The sequence below is a fragment of the Gambusia affinis genome, linkage group LG18, assembly GCF_019740435.1.
Source record: "Gambusia affinis linkage group LG18, SWU_Gaff_1.0, whole genome shotgun sequence".
NCBI lineage: Eukaryota > Metazoa > Chordata > Actinopteri > Cyprinodontiformes > Poeciliidae > Gambusia > Gambusia affinis.
The window spans coordinates 9,839,634-9,857,903 of NC_057885.1; the positions used below are offsets into that span (position 1 = coordinate 9,839,634).

General features: G+C 43.6%; 1 protein-coding gene across 1 annotated transcript; it reads right to left on the reverse strand.

Annotated features, from left to right (window-relative positions):
* Window positions 1–4,967: 4,967 nt before the first annotated feature.
* mfap3l (microfibril associated protein 3 like) lies at window positions 4,968–15,275 on the reverse strand. Its single transcript, XM_044097342.1, has 3 exons — window positions 15,072–15,275; window positions 13,257–13,648; window positions 4,968–6,730 (listed from the first exon to the last, which is right to left on the reverse strand). Exons 1-3 carry the CDS (start codon window positions 15,074–15,076, stop codon window positions 5,823–5,825), a joined length of 1,305 nt encoding a protein of 434 aa, XP_043953277.1. The 5' UTR covers window positions 15,077–15,275; the 3' UTR covers window positions 4,968–5,822.
* Between the last annotated feature and the right edge of the window lie 2,995 nt (window positions 15,276–18,270).

The following is an 18,270-nucleotide window of genomic DNA, read 5'->3' on the forward strand; positions in this document are numbered from 1 at the left end:
TCCTGGCCCTTAAAATCATTAAATAATACATTTTGTTGGGATCTTATGACAGAGCAACACATTGTCTAATAGTTATGAAGTGTAAGGGAAATGACACACATTCAGTATTTTTGCTTTCTGTTGGTCTGCTACATGAAATCAGTTTTAAGGTGAAAACATTTAGCTGTGAAAAGATTGGATTTATTTCCAATAAAGTTCTTAATTTTCTAAGATTTTTTTTTATCATCTGAGTACATAACCTTTACTTGGTTTAGGTCCATTCTCTAAATATTCCTCAACTCTGTAAGATAGTGTGGTCAAGGACCCACAAGGGGAACGAAAACAAACAGCACCAGTTCCAGAGTCTGCCGATGAATTTTATTTGCTTCTTAACTCTCTGACAACCATCCTCTCTCCTTTTGAGCTTCCAAAAACAGTTTTTATAGCCAACTGGCAACACACCTGCGCTTAAGTGGACCAAGCCACAATTAAAGAATAATATTATTAATCTAATTTACAAACTCATCAACATAATGAAATAGTCTGCAAAATAAACCCTGTCATACAAGATAACTCAAAACTCACTTTAAAGAAAAACAAACAAAGCAATAGTACAAGAAAGCCCTCTAATTGGTGGAACCCAGCAAGGTCATCAGTGACATCATTCAGACATTTAAGCAGGAAATACTGGGCCAGCTGCTCCCACATGCCTGACCTGCTGCAGCTCTACAAGGGACAAACAATGGTGAGGAAAAAGGAACACAAATACCAAGAATATACTTTGAAACAAAATAAACAAATTCAACCAATAATCCAGAAGTAGTAGCTTTAAACTAAACATGTAAATAGATGGAAACTGCAACATAATGCTAACACAAACAGACCCGGGATAGCAAATGAAGCCAAAATGGAAACTATTGTTTAAATTTAAGCAATATGACCAGCTACAGGAAGTAAATGTATCAAAACTAAGAATAAGGGACAAGTGGCGAACACAAACTGAACCACTTTCGTTTTAAATACTTTTGTTTCGGAACAACTGCCTTTTACTTTCCAGTAATCTGACAGGAAGGGGGCAGAAACATGCAGCAAGGAAACCCAGAACAGGAGTTGATGTTGGGAATGGGGTCTGTGGGTGAACTACTGCCGCGCGACGCCTTCTACTTCCTTTTTTCTTTTTTTTTTTTTTTTTAAAAGCATAAAGACAAATATTCCTGGTCCAACGGTGTCAACGGCAATATTTTAGAGTCTGAAAAAACCTAAAATTCTCAAATAATGATACCAAAAAAAAAAATTCAGTTTCCATAGTTTTTAAAATTCATATGGATTCAAAATCCATCTTCTCCTTTGTATCTCTTATCAGCGTTTCTGTAGGTTTCATTAACTCAAATTTAAACTTAGTTCCACTATGAATTAAATTGAAGACCTGCATCATGGGCTGTACAGTGGCGCAGTTGGTAGAGCTGTTGCCTTGCAGCAAGAAGGTCCTGGGTTCGATTCCCGGCCCGGGGTCTTTCTGCATGGAGTTTGCATGTTCTCCCTGTGCATGCGTGGGTTCTCTCCGGGTTCTCCGGCTTCCTCCCACAGTCCAAAAACATGACTGTCAGGTTAATTGGTTTCTCTAAATTCTCCCTAGGTGTGAGTGTGTGTGCGCATGGTTGTTTGTCTTGTATGTCTTTGTGTTGCCCTGTGACAGACTGGCGACCTGTCCAGGGTGAACCCCGCCTCTCACCCGGAACGTAGCTGGAGAGGAACCAGCAACCCTCCTGACCCCATTAGGGAAGAAGGGTGTAAGAAAATGGATGGATGGATGGATGGATGGATGGATGGATGGATGGATGGACCTGCATCATGACACAAACATTTTTTTGCACAGAATGAATGTAGAATTATTGCCCAAAAACCCACCTCAAAACTTTTTATCGCAAAATTAGTATTTTTTATTTATTTTAATTTTTTTTAAGTAATTGAAATTAAGTGAACTTACTTTCTAAATATTAAATTCTACATGTCAATGGAAACGCAGCTTCTGAGGCCCATTCCTATCAAGACGATGTGACGCTTCTGGATAAAGACCCAAGTTCCACTTCAGGATGAAAAAGGAAGATAGATTAATAAAAAAAGATCTCTGCCGTTCACAGTTGGAGAACTGCGTCAAAGAGAGGCATCTCCATGGTAACCATTATCATCATGCCTCATCTGCGTACCATCACAAACATAAACTTCTGTTGAGCTCTGCTGGAATTTTAACAACCGGTTAAATTTGGAAACGGGTCAGGGTTGCCAAACTTGAAGACTATTAATTCCACTTGTAAAATAATAATGAAAATTGTATATTAGAATATTTGAAGAAAAAAAAATATCACAAGAAAGAACTAGGAATAAAAGTGCTGAAGGAGATATTAAAGTTTCTTAAGTTTTTTGGTCTTGTTAATCAGAAAAAAAATATCCTCTTCTCATTTCTTCAGATTTAAAACGTCTGAACAAAGAATTAGACAAAGGGGAATATATACAAAAAAAAATAGTGAAAATCGAAATAAGGAATAGATTGTTCCACTTCACAATGACCACAACTGTGCGCTCATCCACTGGATTACTTCAGGTGCCATAAAGTGATTCTTCTCACCCCCAATAAACCTGCTGGACCCAGCGAGGCGGTGTCGACTTCCGAAGTAGCACTTCAAATTTTGCGTTCACATCAAAGGCGTTTTGAGCGTCAGGCGGGTCTGGTTGACGTTCAAAGTCTACGTGGAGGCGCGATTTGAACCGTTTGCGGGTTTACATTTTGTCGGGCAGGTGTGTGAACGCACCAAAAGACTAGTGGGGATTCGACAAAGGAATGATGTAGGCTATGCTCTGTGATGTCATTGTTGATCACGTGACTTTTCATGCAACAAAGCATTACATTGTGTTTGTTTCTTTACTAGTTAACAATACAGTTTTTGCTCCTTTCTTATAGTTTTTGGTATGGGAATGCTTTTTTTTCTTGTGTGTTATCATTGTTTTTCTTATGTGTGTGAGGAGAAGCCAAACATATTTACTTTCACAAGTACAGCATTACGGTTTTCTATAATGTTCTACTTTATCTCCAGCGGTCAACGAGTGAGAGACCTGATGCTTGGTTTGAACTGCAGCAGATTGTCTAGGGCTAGGCCATGCCTACATGTCTAAATGCAGTGCGTTGTTGCCATATAATAGGCTGATTCGAAATTTTTGTTAATGAGCAGTTGGACAGGAGTACCTAATAAAGTAACTGATGAGTGTAGAGAGATTAATCACCCTGACAGTCATGTTTTTGGACTGTGGGAGGAAGCTGGAGGAACCCGTGAAGAGTTGAATATGCTTGCCAACACTTCAGACAGCTGGTGTGCACAGTCCCTCGGTTTTAAACCTGGGATGTTCCCATGGTCTGCAGCCTTATGGTTTATTCACTAGAGGGTCTTCCTCTTCCTTTTTTATACTTTGGTCACACAGAGGGGTGTCTCACCGGGTGTTGGTATAAGTTTGGTCCTGGGGGAGTGTAAGATCCTTATTGAAGGCATAGAAACTATTGAGTGCATCTGGCAATGAGGGGCCCCTTGGACATTGTGCATCCCTGATGTTGTGGCCCCTAGCTTTCCTTCCGGTGGAAAGCTAGGGGCCTTCCTTCTTTCTGCATGGTGTTTGCATGTTCTTCCTGCGCATGCACGAATACCCAAGAGGACTCCAGGTACTCAGACTTTCATTACCCACAACTCTCTCTTTCTTCATCATTGTCAGCAATGGTTTGCCTCAGGGCTGTGTGCTGAGTCCCTTCCTTTCCACTCTGCTAACACATGACTCCTTGGCAAGACACCCCAGGTGTCATATAGTGAAGTGTGTGGATGACACAGCAGAGGCAGAATGCATCACATACAGTGATGAGTCCAAATACAGAGAGGAGCAGTGGTGTAGAGACAATAACCTATTTATCAATGTGAAGACCAATGGGGTGGTGGTGGATTTCAGAAGGGACAAGTGTCATCCTATTGTCCTGTACTTTGGAGTTGAAAGGATGGAAGTGGTCTCCATCTATGGGTATCTGAGTGCATATGTCTTGGGGGATCTTTGAATTTCCACATGAAGTCATGCTGAATTTGAAGGGAACTCAAGGGAAAAATGATTCAACTTGCACAGGAACATAAAATTGGACTGATGAGTCCATACCTACCCTCTTTCTGAGTGATGAACAAATCAGGATAAGAAGAGAGGCAGATGACAGAATCTACCCCACAAACAGCTTGAAATGAGCAGAAATTAAATGAGTTGTGATTTATTTCTATTAAATACTAATTCCTGAACACTAAAGTCTCTCCAAACTGAGCACCAGCACAACAGGTTTGGCGACAGAAGAGAGCAAGTGGCAAAGACGAACGTGAACCAGCCAAAAGGCGACACATTTTCACTTACCCATGACGCAAAAAACTAGCTAGCAAAGGTGTGTTCGCTGCTAGTTAGCGGTAGCCTCAGCTGCCTCGAACCACAATGGAGGCGTCTGCGCGCGACTCAAAGGTTTGTCAAATCAAAAGTCCCATGAGAATAGAAAAATAATCTACATAAAATACACAAGATTACATAGTCCTGCCGCCACCAAATTTAAGACCTGAAATTAACACAATAAAAGCCAATTTACTTTTTGTTCTACATTTAAAAGTCTTAGACACATGAAGACTTAAGGTTGCGTGGACACCTTGCTAACTCCCTGCAGGTTGGTACCATTAAAATGTTACTAATAATAGCAATAATAAACTATTACTACTATATAGTTGTAATCGGCTGCTGGTACCTGTCTCCAGTAGCCAATGAGGAGGAGGCACACAGCATGTAGGGATGACGATGTAGTCATTGCACGAGACAGGAAAGTGTAACTGTCTATTAATAAGAGCAAAAAAATTTCTTAAAAACATAAATTTTTAACCCTATGGGTAGCACAAGCATCATTAATAAGAAAAGTAACCACTCACACAACCTTGCTTTTTGTTTTATTTTAAAGCACAGCACTCTTATTTTATTCCACTACAAAAGAAGAAGAAAAAAAGAGAAATCTGTAGAGCACTGGTAAAAGCAGAACAGCGTGCAGCTCGTCTCGGCCACAGACTGGAGCTTCAGCCCAAGCGACGGAAGAAAACACAAGGAGTCCCAGAACAAGGAGTTGGACATCTCAACTGTCCACTTTAACATGCAAGTTTACAGCAAAGCTTCTGCAGACGAAAGACAATGCTAAGATTAGACAGGGAGGTGGATTATAAACCAAAAACACTGAATGAGAGGAGAGTTTAAAGTCCAACCTGCCTAAACTAGACAGGCTGGAGGAATCAAACCACAGCACAGTCAGGAATATTACTCTATAATTACAATTATTTTGAAGAAAACAAACTGCACCCAGAGGTGGGTCTTTAATCAGGACTCTGCATATTCACAAGTCCACCTGGCCTTAAAGCATGTTACAGTCAGACTACCCTTTAAGTTTCATCAGTCCAGCATGCAGCCGCAGTTAAGCAGAGCGCCGTGGTAACGCCTGGAGGTGGGTGAGGAAAATTTAAAATCAGAACATTGTAAGAAACTACAAACTGAAGCAAATCCCCCTGTCTCCTCTTTAAATAACAAGACAGCTCCTCATACAATCCTCTGCTTATTACATTATTAATATTACTAACTTCTCTCACATACATTCAAGCATTAAAATCCAGAGTGAAGAGTGTTCAAAAAGCCTCTGATTGGATGAAATGTGTCAGGAACTTCAGAGATAGAGATGAATAAACAGGCGATTGTTTCATACAGTGTGAGATGCATAGCAGGATGTCAGCGCGCCCCTCGTAGCCCAATCAAACATGGCTTTCGTAAAACACCTGGCAGGGGGGGGTCTCGTTGATTATCTGTTCGTCCGCTGCCTGGCTGCCGATCTCCTCTTCTTGCGCCACCTGTTGCTCCTCCAGAGGCAGAGGGGAGGACGGCGGGGACGGCGAGGGACAGGGAGACGGAGACGGAGACGGCGGTGCCTCGTACACGCAGCAGTCCCCGTCGTCGAGCGGAGGGTGCACGGACGCCTGGATGGCGATCTGCTGCGGCTGCTCGTGAATGGACGAGTTGTCCGAGTCGGCGGCCGGCGACTCGCTGCGCTCTCTGTCCCTCACCTGCAGGATGGTGAAGACGTCCCGCATGCCGATGGAGGGGATCCAGCCATGCGCGTCGCGCCGCCACTCAGGCGCGTGCCGGATGAAGGTGTGCCTCATCTCCTCCACCCCCACCACCTCCAGGATCTCCTCCATGAAGGTGCGGCAATTCATGATGAGCGGCGGCAGCGGGATGCTGCGGGCCAACTCCTCGATGTAGCGGGCGAACTCCATGGTCTTGAACTGGGTGACCTTGGCCAGCTCCAGCGTCTTGGTCGAGGTGATGATGGGGATCCGCTTGGCGATCTCGAAGGCCTTCTGCAGTTTCTCGGCGCCCTCGGTGCGGAAGAACTCGTTGATGGCCTTCTCTGTCTTCTTCAGGTGGCTGCTCATCATGCAGAGGCGTGTGACGTTCAGGATCATGATGATGGTGAAGGTGACCAGACACACCACCATGTAGTACACGCCCATGTCGCCGTTGGTGAAGACCACGCGCAGGGTCACCGTGCCATTGACGGTGCCATGGACGTTGGTGGCCATGCACGTGTACTTGCCTCGGTCTGAGAACTCAATGCTGGTGATGTTGAGGACTCCGTTGTCCAGCAGCCACCACTTCTCTCCTGCAGACACACACACACACACACACGCACACACACACACACGACCATGATGGAGTTTCTCTGGGTTTCACTTCATGTTTCATGTGTCTGAGGGAGAATACTGATAAAGTGATCAACTCTGTGGTCAAAGTTTAAATCCTCTCAGTCCTTCTGCCTCACGCTGTTCTGCTGTTGACCTGTTATGATTATGAACTTACAGCTTCTGTTCACATAATAGTTTGTAACAGTTCAAAGAAAAACTTATTTAACCTCTATTTGTTTATTAAAAACAATAACTGGAATGTAATGATTTGTTATCAGAAAAAACCTTGATGTTTTGGATGGAAGGTATTTATTAATGAGTAAATCTAAAGTCGACTGATCTTATTGATAGACTAACAATTAATTGATGAATTGATGAGAGTCCATGGTCCTTCCATAACAAGAAAAGGTTAACTTTTTTATATTATGTTAAATTAAAAAGAAAAAAAGATAATTAAATTTTAATCTTAAGTGTGAGCTGTATTAAATACTGACTGAATAAACCGAACATTGCAGGAAATTTAAAATATAACAGAAAAGGTTCCTCTAAGGATGCTGAATAGAAAAGTAAAAGATGAAAAGAATAAAATATAAATGAAAGACTCAATCCTCCATCAACAGAGAGATGTTCGTACAGAAGTATTGTCTGTATTTTCACTAGAAGGAAAGTTAGAAGTTGACTCCATATACTGCATTGAGTCAAACTGCCCTCAAAATCAACCTTGCTTAGTGGCGTCATTTTTTATTTATCTTTTTCTATCCACTTTTGTCATGTTACAATTGTTCTGTTTTTCAAACACATCCTCACCTTAACAATTACTGAATTTCTCATTCAGTAATTCCTGAATGAGAGGCTGACGCTGTTTCGCCTTTCAGCTAGGCTAAATGATCGCTGTCAAGATGAAACTTAAGAAACTTATCCAGTGTTTATATTTCAAAACAGAACCGCTTAAAGTCCATTTTACATCCCAAACAGAACTCTGTTTGGGCCGTTTCACTTTCCAATTCTGGTATGGCCTTGCCATCTTTATTCTTCTATCAACAGGCTAAGCCTAAGGATAACAAACAGCGCCCTCTGCAGTATGGCAGATGAACAACAACACTAAAAGAGGTCCAAGCGGATGTTATTCATTATTGGAACTAATTTTAATCTAACAGTTAATTGACAATTGCATCCTCACTAGGTACATTTAAGGTCTGAGACCAGCAGAGATGAGGAGAGGCCCGCCATGTTTCCAATATTTAAACACAGCAATAAGTTTCATCCGTTAACTGGGCACGGCGTGCTGTGGTGGCGTAGGGGATAGCGCGACCCACATTTGGAGGCCTTGAGTCCTTGATGCGACCGTCGCGGGTTCGATTCCCGGACCTGGCCACATTTGCCGCATGTCTTCCCCCTTTCTCTCCTCTTCCGGTCAGCCTACTGTCATATAAGGGACACTAGAGCCCACAAAAAGACCCCCTGGAGGGGAGAGAAAAAAAACAAAACACTGGGCGCTATGCAATCCACATCAGACTATTCATGGGAAACGGCGCTTTGCAAAAGTATTCACACCCATTATACTTTTTATACCTTTGTTGAAAATTACAACTGCAAACCTCACACAAAGTAAAGCCTATGTTTTAAATGATTTGTGGTGTTCAAAACAGTTTCACAATAAACTGCAAACTTGCCCACTACCTTTCCTATTTTTGTCAAAGGAAAAAAAAAACTGAAGCTACGTATTTAATTCCATAAAATCCAAATACAATAAGTTGAAGTTCGTGTTTATACACGTGATCTTTCCTTCTCTCATTTGGAGAGAAGGCCTGTGTTTAATTACACGTGGTTTTGTGAAGGTGCATGCAGCAACAAGCAGCCAGCCGCAGTCACTCCACCAGACCAGTCGCTCAAACAAGTATTTGAAAAGACTGAACCGTATTGGACCCGCAGAGCGCTGCCCTGTTTGCTTTAGTTCTGGATTGCAGCACGTCAAATCAATGAGCTGCTCGCTTTCACCGATAACCAGAATGTGAACTGTTGAGCCGCTGAGCAGTTCAAAGGAACAGCTCCAGATCAGTGTTCTCTACTGCAGCGTTGATCAATACCGCTCTGTTAGATGTGAACGCTACAGCCAAACAGTAATGTAGAAAGAAGCTCCCTTAACCAAACAGAACCCACTGTTCAATTCTTAAGCTGTTTATTGAAGGAGATTTTAGTTTAATCCAATAGCTGTGCAAAGCAAATCAATCTGCAGCCCGGCACAACCCGGTTTCCTTCCAACTCCCCACTCCCGTCTCTGTTGGGGGCATTTCATGTCCGCCACCTTAATTCTACTTTGGTTTTGAACGAAATTTCGACTCTGTGGACAGATTTCATCCCACACGACGCATTTTTAAGATTCTGCATCAACAACTCCTCGTTCTCTCGCAGCAGCACCCAGCAGCGTGGGAATAGAGTTGGAGAAATATCGCAGAGGACTCCTTTAAGAGCCGTCCACAAATATCCTGAGCAGACTTCTGTCCTCAGGAAGAGATGAATGAGTTTTCAGGAAAAGCAGCTGGATAACTCTGCTTTCCCACCCATCCGCCTTTTCAGACACACACACACACACACACACAAAAGCAGATTTCTAATTTTAACACATGAAACCACTGATGTTTTGCCAACTGCTTCTAGAATGATTGTAGGGGAAATAACGCAGGATTCCAGGAACAACCCAAGCAGCACTAATCAAGATAATCTAATCCAGAAACAATTTGGGATAAAAGGGGAAGTGAAGCCTTTTTTTTCCTTTTTGGAGGAAGTTCTGAGAGTACAGCTGCAGGGGGGGAAGAGGGGGTTGGGTCAAAATATTATTAATAACAATGACTCATCCTCCTACTTCATGCCTCTGGTGGCAGGTTACAACAGGTTGGCGCAGGAAAGGCACCGACATAAAAACACTCTTCCTCTCATGCTGAAAAAAAACAATCTGTCTCAAATAAAAGAAAATCTCTAATGAATGAATTAGGAACAGTTTCATCACATTTTCAGATGGAAATGTGCCAAATGATGCAGAAAGTAAGAGTAAAATCCCTACTTTACACGAATCACTTTGTCCCAGTCAGCATATCCAGCCGTATTTTCCCATAGGCGGCCGAGCTTACAGCATCTACGACCTCTGACCTTCTGAGTGTGTGTTGTTGTGTTTGGGCGTAAATAAACAACCCTGATGCACTCGAAGCTGCCCGACAGGAAATTGACTATTTATTTATTTATCTCTAGACCTTTTAAAGAAGGTTTGCGTCTTCAAGCTGTAAATTTAAAAAAATAACTACACAGAAGTTTGCTCCAAATTTACCAACAGTAACATAGGAACGGTGTTTAAAATGTCTCATTGATGTGTCAAAGAAAATGCTGTAAATCCCTTTTAAATTGCTTTTTACACGTTCGTGCGTCCTTTAAGTCCATGTTAAGAAACTCACTGATGCTGAAAATAGAAAAGTTTGAGCTTTCTTCCTTCAGTAACTGCTTCCACACCAAAGAGTGTTGATGAGCTTCCCAGCCTGGAAGAGTTGTAGCAAGGTTTCTTGACTGAAAAAGGTTGGAGATTTGAATTCCCGACCCACTGAAGGGCTGATTAAGCAGAAAAATCCACTAATCTCTTGGTGCAACTCTAAATATAGCAACTTTCTAATAAAAACGTAAGACTTAGGTTTCGGCCATAAATCAATGTTAGCCATTATTTTAATTTTCTACATCTTAAGACTTGGTTTGTGGTGGAAAATCTGGATTTTTTTTTTTAACTAAGGGGTTTAAATAGGATGCCGGTCAGACCTGGCAGGCCCAAACGTGTTGTGAGGGTCTGCTGGGAACGTCTGGCGGAATCCCCTGTGAGACGGAACTTTAACTCCCACCTCCGGCAGAACTTCGAACATGTCCCGGGGGAGGTGGGGGACATGGAGTCTGAGTGGACCGTGTTCCGTGCCTCCATTGTCGAGGCGGCTCATCTGAGCTGTGGCCGCAAGGTTGTCGGTGCCTGTCGCGGCGGCAACCCTCGAACCCGTTGGTGGACACCTTCGGTGAGGGAAGCCGTCAGGCTGAAGAAGGAGTCCTATCGGGCCTTTTTGGCCTGTGGGACTCCGGAAGCAGCTGATGGGTACCGGCAGGCGAAGCGGCATGCGGCTCGGGTGGTTGCTGAGGCAAAAACTCGGGTGTGGGAGGAGTTTGGAGAGGCCATGGAGAAAGACTTCCGTACGGCTTTGAGGCGATTCTGGTCTACCATCCGGCGTCTCAGGAGGGGGAAGCAGTGCAGCACCAACACTGTCTACAGTGGGGATGGTGTGCTGCTGACCTCAACTCGGGATGTTGTGGGCCGGTGGGCAGAATACTTCGAAGACCTCCTCAATCCCACCGACATGCCTTCTGTTTTGGAAGCTGAGCCTGGGGACTCTGGGTTGGGCTCTCCAATCTCTGGGGTCGAGATCGCCGAGGTGGTTAAAAAGCTCCTCGGTGGCAGGGCCCCGGGGGTGGATGAGATCCGCCCGGAGTTCCTCAAGGCTCTGGATGTTGTAGAGTTGTGTTGGCTAACGCGACTCTGCAATATCGCATGGACATCGGGGGCAGTTCCCCTGGATTGGCAGACCGGGGTGGTGGTCCCCTGTTCAAAAAGGGGGACCGGAGGGTGTGCTCCAATTATAGGGGGGTCACACTCTTAAGCCTCCCTGGCAAGGTCTATTCGGGGGTTCTGGAGAGGAGGGTCCGTCGGATTGTCGAACCTCGGATTCAGGAAGAGCAGTGTGGTTTTCGTCCTGGTCGTGGAACACTGGACCAGCTCTACACCCTCAGCAGGGTCCTGGAGGGTGCATGGGAGTTCGCCCAACCAGTCTACATGTGTTTTGTGGACTTGGAGAAGGCATTCGACCGTGTCCCTCGGGGAGCCCTGTGAGGGGTTCTCCGGGAATATGGGGTACCGGGCTCTTTGATACGGGCTGTCAGGTCCCTGTATGACCGGTGTCAGAGTCTGGTCCGCATTGCCGGCAGTAAGTCAGGCTCGTTTCAGGTGAGAGTTGGACTCCGCCAGGGCTGCCGTTTGTCACCGATTCTGTTCATTACTTTTATGGACAGAATTTCTAGGCGCAGCCAGGGTGTTGAGGGGATCCGTTTTGGTGGCCTTAGGATTGCATCTCTGCTTTTTGCGGATGATGTGGTCCTTTTGGCTTCATCGGGACGTGATCTGCAGCTCTCGCTGGAGCGGTTCGCAGCCGAGTGTGAAGCAGCTGGGATGGCGATCATGGTCTTGAGCCGGAAAAGGGTAGAGTGCCTTCTCCGGGTCAGGGGGGGTGTCCTGCCCCAAGTGGAGGAGTTCAAGTATCTCGGGATCTTGTTCACGAATGGGGGAAGAAGGGAGCGGGAGATTGACAGGCGGATTGGTGCAGCATCTGCCGTCAAGCGGGCGCTGTACCGGTCCATCGTGGTGAAGAGAGAGCTGAGCCAAAAAGCGAAGCTCTCGATTTACCGGTCGATCTACGTTCCCACCCTCATCTATGGTCATGAGCTTTGGGTCATGACCGAAAGAACGAGATCGCGGATACAAGCGGCCGAAATGGGTTTTCTCCGTAGGGTGGCTGGGCTCTCCCTTAGAGATAGGGTGAGAAGCTCAGTCATCCGGGAGGGACTCAGAGTAGAGCCGCTGCTCCTTAACGTCGAGAGGGGCCAGTTGAGGTGGCTCGGGCATCTGGTCAGGATGCCTCCTGGACGCCTCCCTGGTGAGGTGTTCCGGGCACGTCCCACCGGGAGGAGACCCCGGGGAAGACCCAGGACACGCTGGAGGGACTATGTCTCTCGGCTGGCCTGGGAACGCCTTGGGATTCCTCCGGAGGAGCTGGTGGAAGTGGCTGGGGAGAGGGAAGTCTGGGCCTCCCTTCTGAAGCTGCTACCCCCGCGACCCGACCCCGGATAAGCGGAAGAAGATGGATGGATGGATGGGTTTAAATAGTTCACAATGATGTTAGCCCACCCAAGGAATACTATTTTGTTTGACAAGCGTGTTTTACAAATTCAGTTTATGTACCTACACTTTGAATTTAGGTCAACTCACAAAAGGAACGACTGAAATAAAAGCCTGTTTTTAAGATATTTTCTGTCACTTGTAAGTTCTTCTTGAGGGGGGAAAAATTTGATTAAAATCGAAAATCAGTTTTAACTGACAATATTTTTAGGCCAGCTTCTTCTAAACTGTGATGAGTAAAAAAGTCCTGAAATGTTATTTATTTTTTCCTCTCTATACTTGTAATGATCCCAGAGAACTACAAAAACCAGTTTCCAAGTTACTCAAACTGACATCAAGGATCTGAAATACTGCTTGTACTTCACTGCACAATTTCCAGAGTTGAAATCTTATGTTTGTTTGTGACTCCTGAACTCTTCCTCTTATTATGATATTGTCTGCAGCATGTCTCAGACCACACAGTAGATTAAAAAAAAAAAAAAAAAAAAAGCTGACCAAAGAACAAGTTTTGTTGAGAGAGAAGTCTTCCTCACCTCTAGTCTGCGTGTCCAGGCGCACTCCGTGGGAGTTGAACCACTCGACGGTGGGGAACGGGTCTCCGGTGACGTTGCAATCAATCAGCGCACAGCTCCCCTCCCTGGCAATTATCTGGCTCACTTTAGTGAACACAACTGGAACGAAGCCGCCGACGTCTGTCACGTTGTTGTTCTCTGTACGGTTCCCATTCGTGTCCACTGATAACGCCCCGGCAGAGCGGGAGGCGATAAGACACGCCAGGACTATGAAGACCGATCTGCCGGTCCAGTGCATTTTTTTGGACTGTTGTGCGACACCCAAGGGGGGAAGATATTGTGTCATTCCTCCTGGGGCTCCATCCTGCCAGCTGGCTATCTCTTGATAGAGGAAGGCAGTTTGGTATTCAGCCCTGTGATGAGAAACATCTCACTGTAAAGGAAAAGTAATTGGTAGATATTAAACAGAGAGCATAAAATAACATACGGTTAAACTGACTATGCTTTTTGCACATCTTCAAACAAACATGTTTCCACTTTAATTTAAGAAATTACTTAAGTCACTTCAAAACAAGCAACTCCCCATTATTGTCACCATAAAGGAAACACTAGTCACATTTTGTAAAATGATTCTGGTTTGTCCAAAAAAATTTAAAATTCATAAGAATCAAATTTAATCAAGCATATACTTGTCACTATTGTTCTCCATTCTTCTTGGCACAAAACAAATGATGACACATTCTGTATGTGTAAAGCTAAACTGGTGATGTGGCACATCAAATAACATCCACCTATAATCCAAATAAAAACTCATTAATGTTACAGGAATTTAAATTTTTGAAGGTTACATTCAACTTCTCTTCCCCAGACTTATTCAAACTTGGACACATTATCAAATCAAATTCTATGCTTTTCTAGACTAAGTAGGAATCCTGAATATGCATAAAGACGTTTAGTTGATAGTGAAAGTAAGGTGCTATTTTAATTAAGTGAAGTGGCATATAATCACTTTATTACACATATGTTGTCTTTTTGCTGTTGCGATTACACAACAGCCAGAGGTTTTCTATTTCCTGTTCGTGTTCAAGCATAGTTATGAGACGAACTTTGCTTTAAACAGTCTCTGCCTCAATTATTACAAAATTACTAACAGTAAAATCAGAAGCATAGCAAAACACATTTCCATAACTTAATATGGCAAAAATATACGTCAAGTATACATCTGTAGTTGCAATATAGTTCCTAAGAAATACTAGAAACGTGGCGTCTTCCTGTTGTGTACCAGCATTAGCAATTGGCTGGCTTCGTATGAAAACAGCCGCACAGCCACATAACGGAGCAGTGTGTGGGCGCCGTCTATTTTCCGGGTCGCTATGTTCAAACACATTCGTTGCTAGTTTTGTGCGAGTGAGGAAACAAGCAGGTCAGAAAGCAAATGTGCACATCTGGTAGATATAACATAGCCTAAAATATATTTTTTAATTATCCAACTTCGGCTTTGCTACACAGAATAGCATCAGGGCGTGGGATGAGGCTATGTGCTGGACAGCAGTTATATATCATGGCAGCATATTAGAAGTGTGTCAGAGCGAGCTGGCGGTAGCGGCAGCTCCTATCCTCACCGAAGAGGTGCAGTATGTGTGTTTTTATATACACATTGAGGAGTGTCGCAGATGCTAGTCGCTACCTAATCAAACGGGGATTTAAATACCAATATAGCGTCGTAACGTTACCTCGAACCGTCATCAGCAAACCACCAACTCACCGTCGACGGTCGCCGATAAAACACCCGAAAACAGCCACAATCTCCGGACATCCTTGGGTTTTTATACTTACATCATGTTCTGAATGCCATCTGTGCCCCAGTGTTTGGTTGAGAGCCTCCCAGTAGATGGTATAAGAGGAGTTATTCCTGCTCCGGGATCTCCATCCTCCTTCCTGTCGATGCCTACTGCTGTGGAACTAGCAACAGTGAGAGGGGGAGGGAGGGCGCAGAACCCGGTCCACTCGGGTTGCACTGGCTTCTCTGATGGAAACTGCTGTTGCTACCGGATGCTAACATTTTCAATCACACTTTAACAGGATTTAAAAAACCCAAAAAAACAGAAAGTAGAAGAAAAATAAACCGAAATACAGATTACCACTACCTCTGAGATTCAACCATTTTACCCATTGCCCCACATTCTTAGTCACTACTGCAGAATGGAAAAAAACCTAAAAAATGTATCCCTTACAACACTATTTATATCCACAATACAATGAATCACATCTTATCACAAATGAAAAACCCTCGTTAACAATAAATGATAAAATATCTTCACTATCATAGGCAGACACATCACCTGCTAAAATTGATGTGTAGTGATGTGATGGCTTCTTGAGCCAAAAAAGGGCTATCTGTTGGGCTTTTTACCCAGACATCATTCTCTCTGGTAACTAAATATCTGCACAAAAGTATAGATGCTGCATTGAGTTTTTTTCTCCTAAAATCCCCTTAGTCAAACATGAAAACTCACATATAGATTTTAAAGAAAGAAAATACTTTTGTCATTTTATAAACTAGAAAATGCAGCTAATTCATTAACTAACTGGTTTATTTGTGGCTATTTTATAAAGGAAATACCGCCTAGGTTCCACAGAGACCAATACTTGGATATTGAACATATATTGAACACTAGAAACAACCTTTCAGAATCTGATTTTAAAGGCACAGTAACCACCACATTATCTAGTTTGAAGTAATATATACATTTGGTATGAATATTACCTATAAAAGCAGTAAAAATAGCAAATGTGTCAGTGGAAAGTGTTTTGGTTTCACTATTGGTGTCATGTCTAACAACATGATGGTTATCAATGTGTTTTGTTTAGAATAAACAAATTTTCTCCAAGTTATGACATGAGGAATTGTTTTTATGGGCGCAGCCTGCAACTTCCATAAAGCAGCACCACTGAAGGGTAGATGGACAAATTTTTTCCAACAGTATATTTATTGGTTGTAGTGAGAAATAAACATCAAGTGTTTTTGTAACTCGTTTGTTTTGTAGTATAATGTCAAGGTTTCCATCCAGGCCTTGTGGGCCGATCTTAGACTGCATGGATACATATTATAGCCACTGCATGAATTAAGTGGAGTATGTGTATGGATTACCCAAGGAAATGTAGTACAAAGACAGGAAACAGCATTGACACGAGAGTATTTAATCCTGTGGTGGAGCATTCACCCTGCCTATGTCTGCATGTACATGACTTATTGCAACTGCAGCTGGCAAATGGACTGTGGTAAAAAGCCCTTCAAGTGGAAAGGTTGCATGATGAAAAGGCTCTGAAAGTGGATGGCTGTGTGTCTGGGCAGCAGAAATGACAGCAGGGAAATAAGGCACATTTAAGCCAATATAATCCAGGCCGTTACCTTGTAGCCCAGACGTGGTAAGAGACAGCCTCGAAGCTGTGACCAGTTGAAAAACCAGAGTAGTATACCAAGGATCAAGTCGTAAGTGAGCGGTAAATAGCTAAGTTAAAAATGGTTCTGAATAGAAGCCAGTGTTAAAAACAGTTGTGTCTTTTTGTGCATTTGGATCGAGTTTAGAGTTACTGAAGGTTGGATTTGTTCTTTCTCCCCTGCTCTGACCTTTTGCCGTCTCTACTTGGCTGTAAGATACCTGGAGGTACAATTACTCTGTCAGTCAGCAAACATCCACGCCATAAGAATCAGGGCTTTCCTTTGAATTTAACATAAACAAAAGTAATGTTGTCTTAAAGCTTCATACGACCTTTTCGGAAGACTTCCATCGATTTATACGACTGTACAGCAAATCAAGCAGAACCTTTTGGTTCAGAACAAAGGAGGCTTATGTTGTCCACACTCCTGCAGGTGTTGCAACAAGCGTATTTCGTCTCTACCTCCCTGACCCCATTATCCTTTACAGATGAAAGCTCCTGCTGTACTCAAACGCTTCAGAGAGCTCAGTCACGCTGTAACACAAGGAGCTGCATCTGAGCACAGCGGGGAGGAAGTCTGTACAGAGGGAAGGAGAGCAGGCAACAGATGGGCCCTGTTGTTCTCGGCAGGGGCCGTTACGTGATCGCCAGTAAAAGATGGATGAATGCGAAAAGTGACTCGTTCATTAAGACGCTACTTCAAGTGGTGTCGCTGACACTCCTGCATTCAGAAAAGTCTGCCCCAGAATCGTAGACTACATCCACAAAACCCAATTAGCCACTCACTAGTGTTCCTAGGCCGGTGTTCTGAAAACTGAATGTTCCGTGACTCTAAAAGCGTAACATTCGATTTGCCACATGTTGTAGCTAAGCGTGCCCCGTTTGATGCACATCTGTTTTAGAATACAGCGCATGCATTGGGATCAGGGGTGTGGAATTCACCATGTTGTGCTGCATCAGGACTGGGCAAGCTGAAACTGATCTTGCAGTCAGTTTCAGCTTCCCGTTGAGGCAAGTGAAACTCCATCAGTGCAGACAGTGTGTGTGCACAGTCTTACTTGAGGTTAACAAATGTTATCACCGAGTCACATGTGCACTGTAAGACATGTCGGAGTCACTGCGCTCATGCTACGGCATTGTTGACATGTCTAAAAATGGTGGTTGATCTGGTGATCATATTTTTAACCTCTGGACTTACGGTGAACAATATCTTCTGGCACAAACCATTGAAAGTCAAGTCAGATACGCTGTAGTGCGGCAGAGGCATCAAGAAGAAGTAATTCTGTTTTGGAGAACGTCACGGTGTCTTGGTGTCCCAGTAGAGGTATGATCATAAAATTATTTAATGATCATTGTTATGGATCGTGGCAGACCACGATCTTTGCTGCGAAAAAATCAAAAACTGTAAAGGAAAACACAGATGGCTGTGACATTTTTCAGATTGAACTTTTCTTAACATAGAGGAAATCTGACATGTTCTAAGTAGCTGTTAGAGTAAATCCAATGACTGATTCATCACAGTGAAGGTGAGACATCAACTACCATTGAGTTACAATCTCTTCATAAAAACCCTATTAAATAATAATAATAAAAA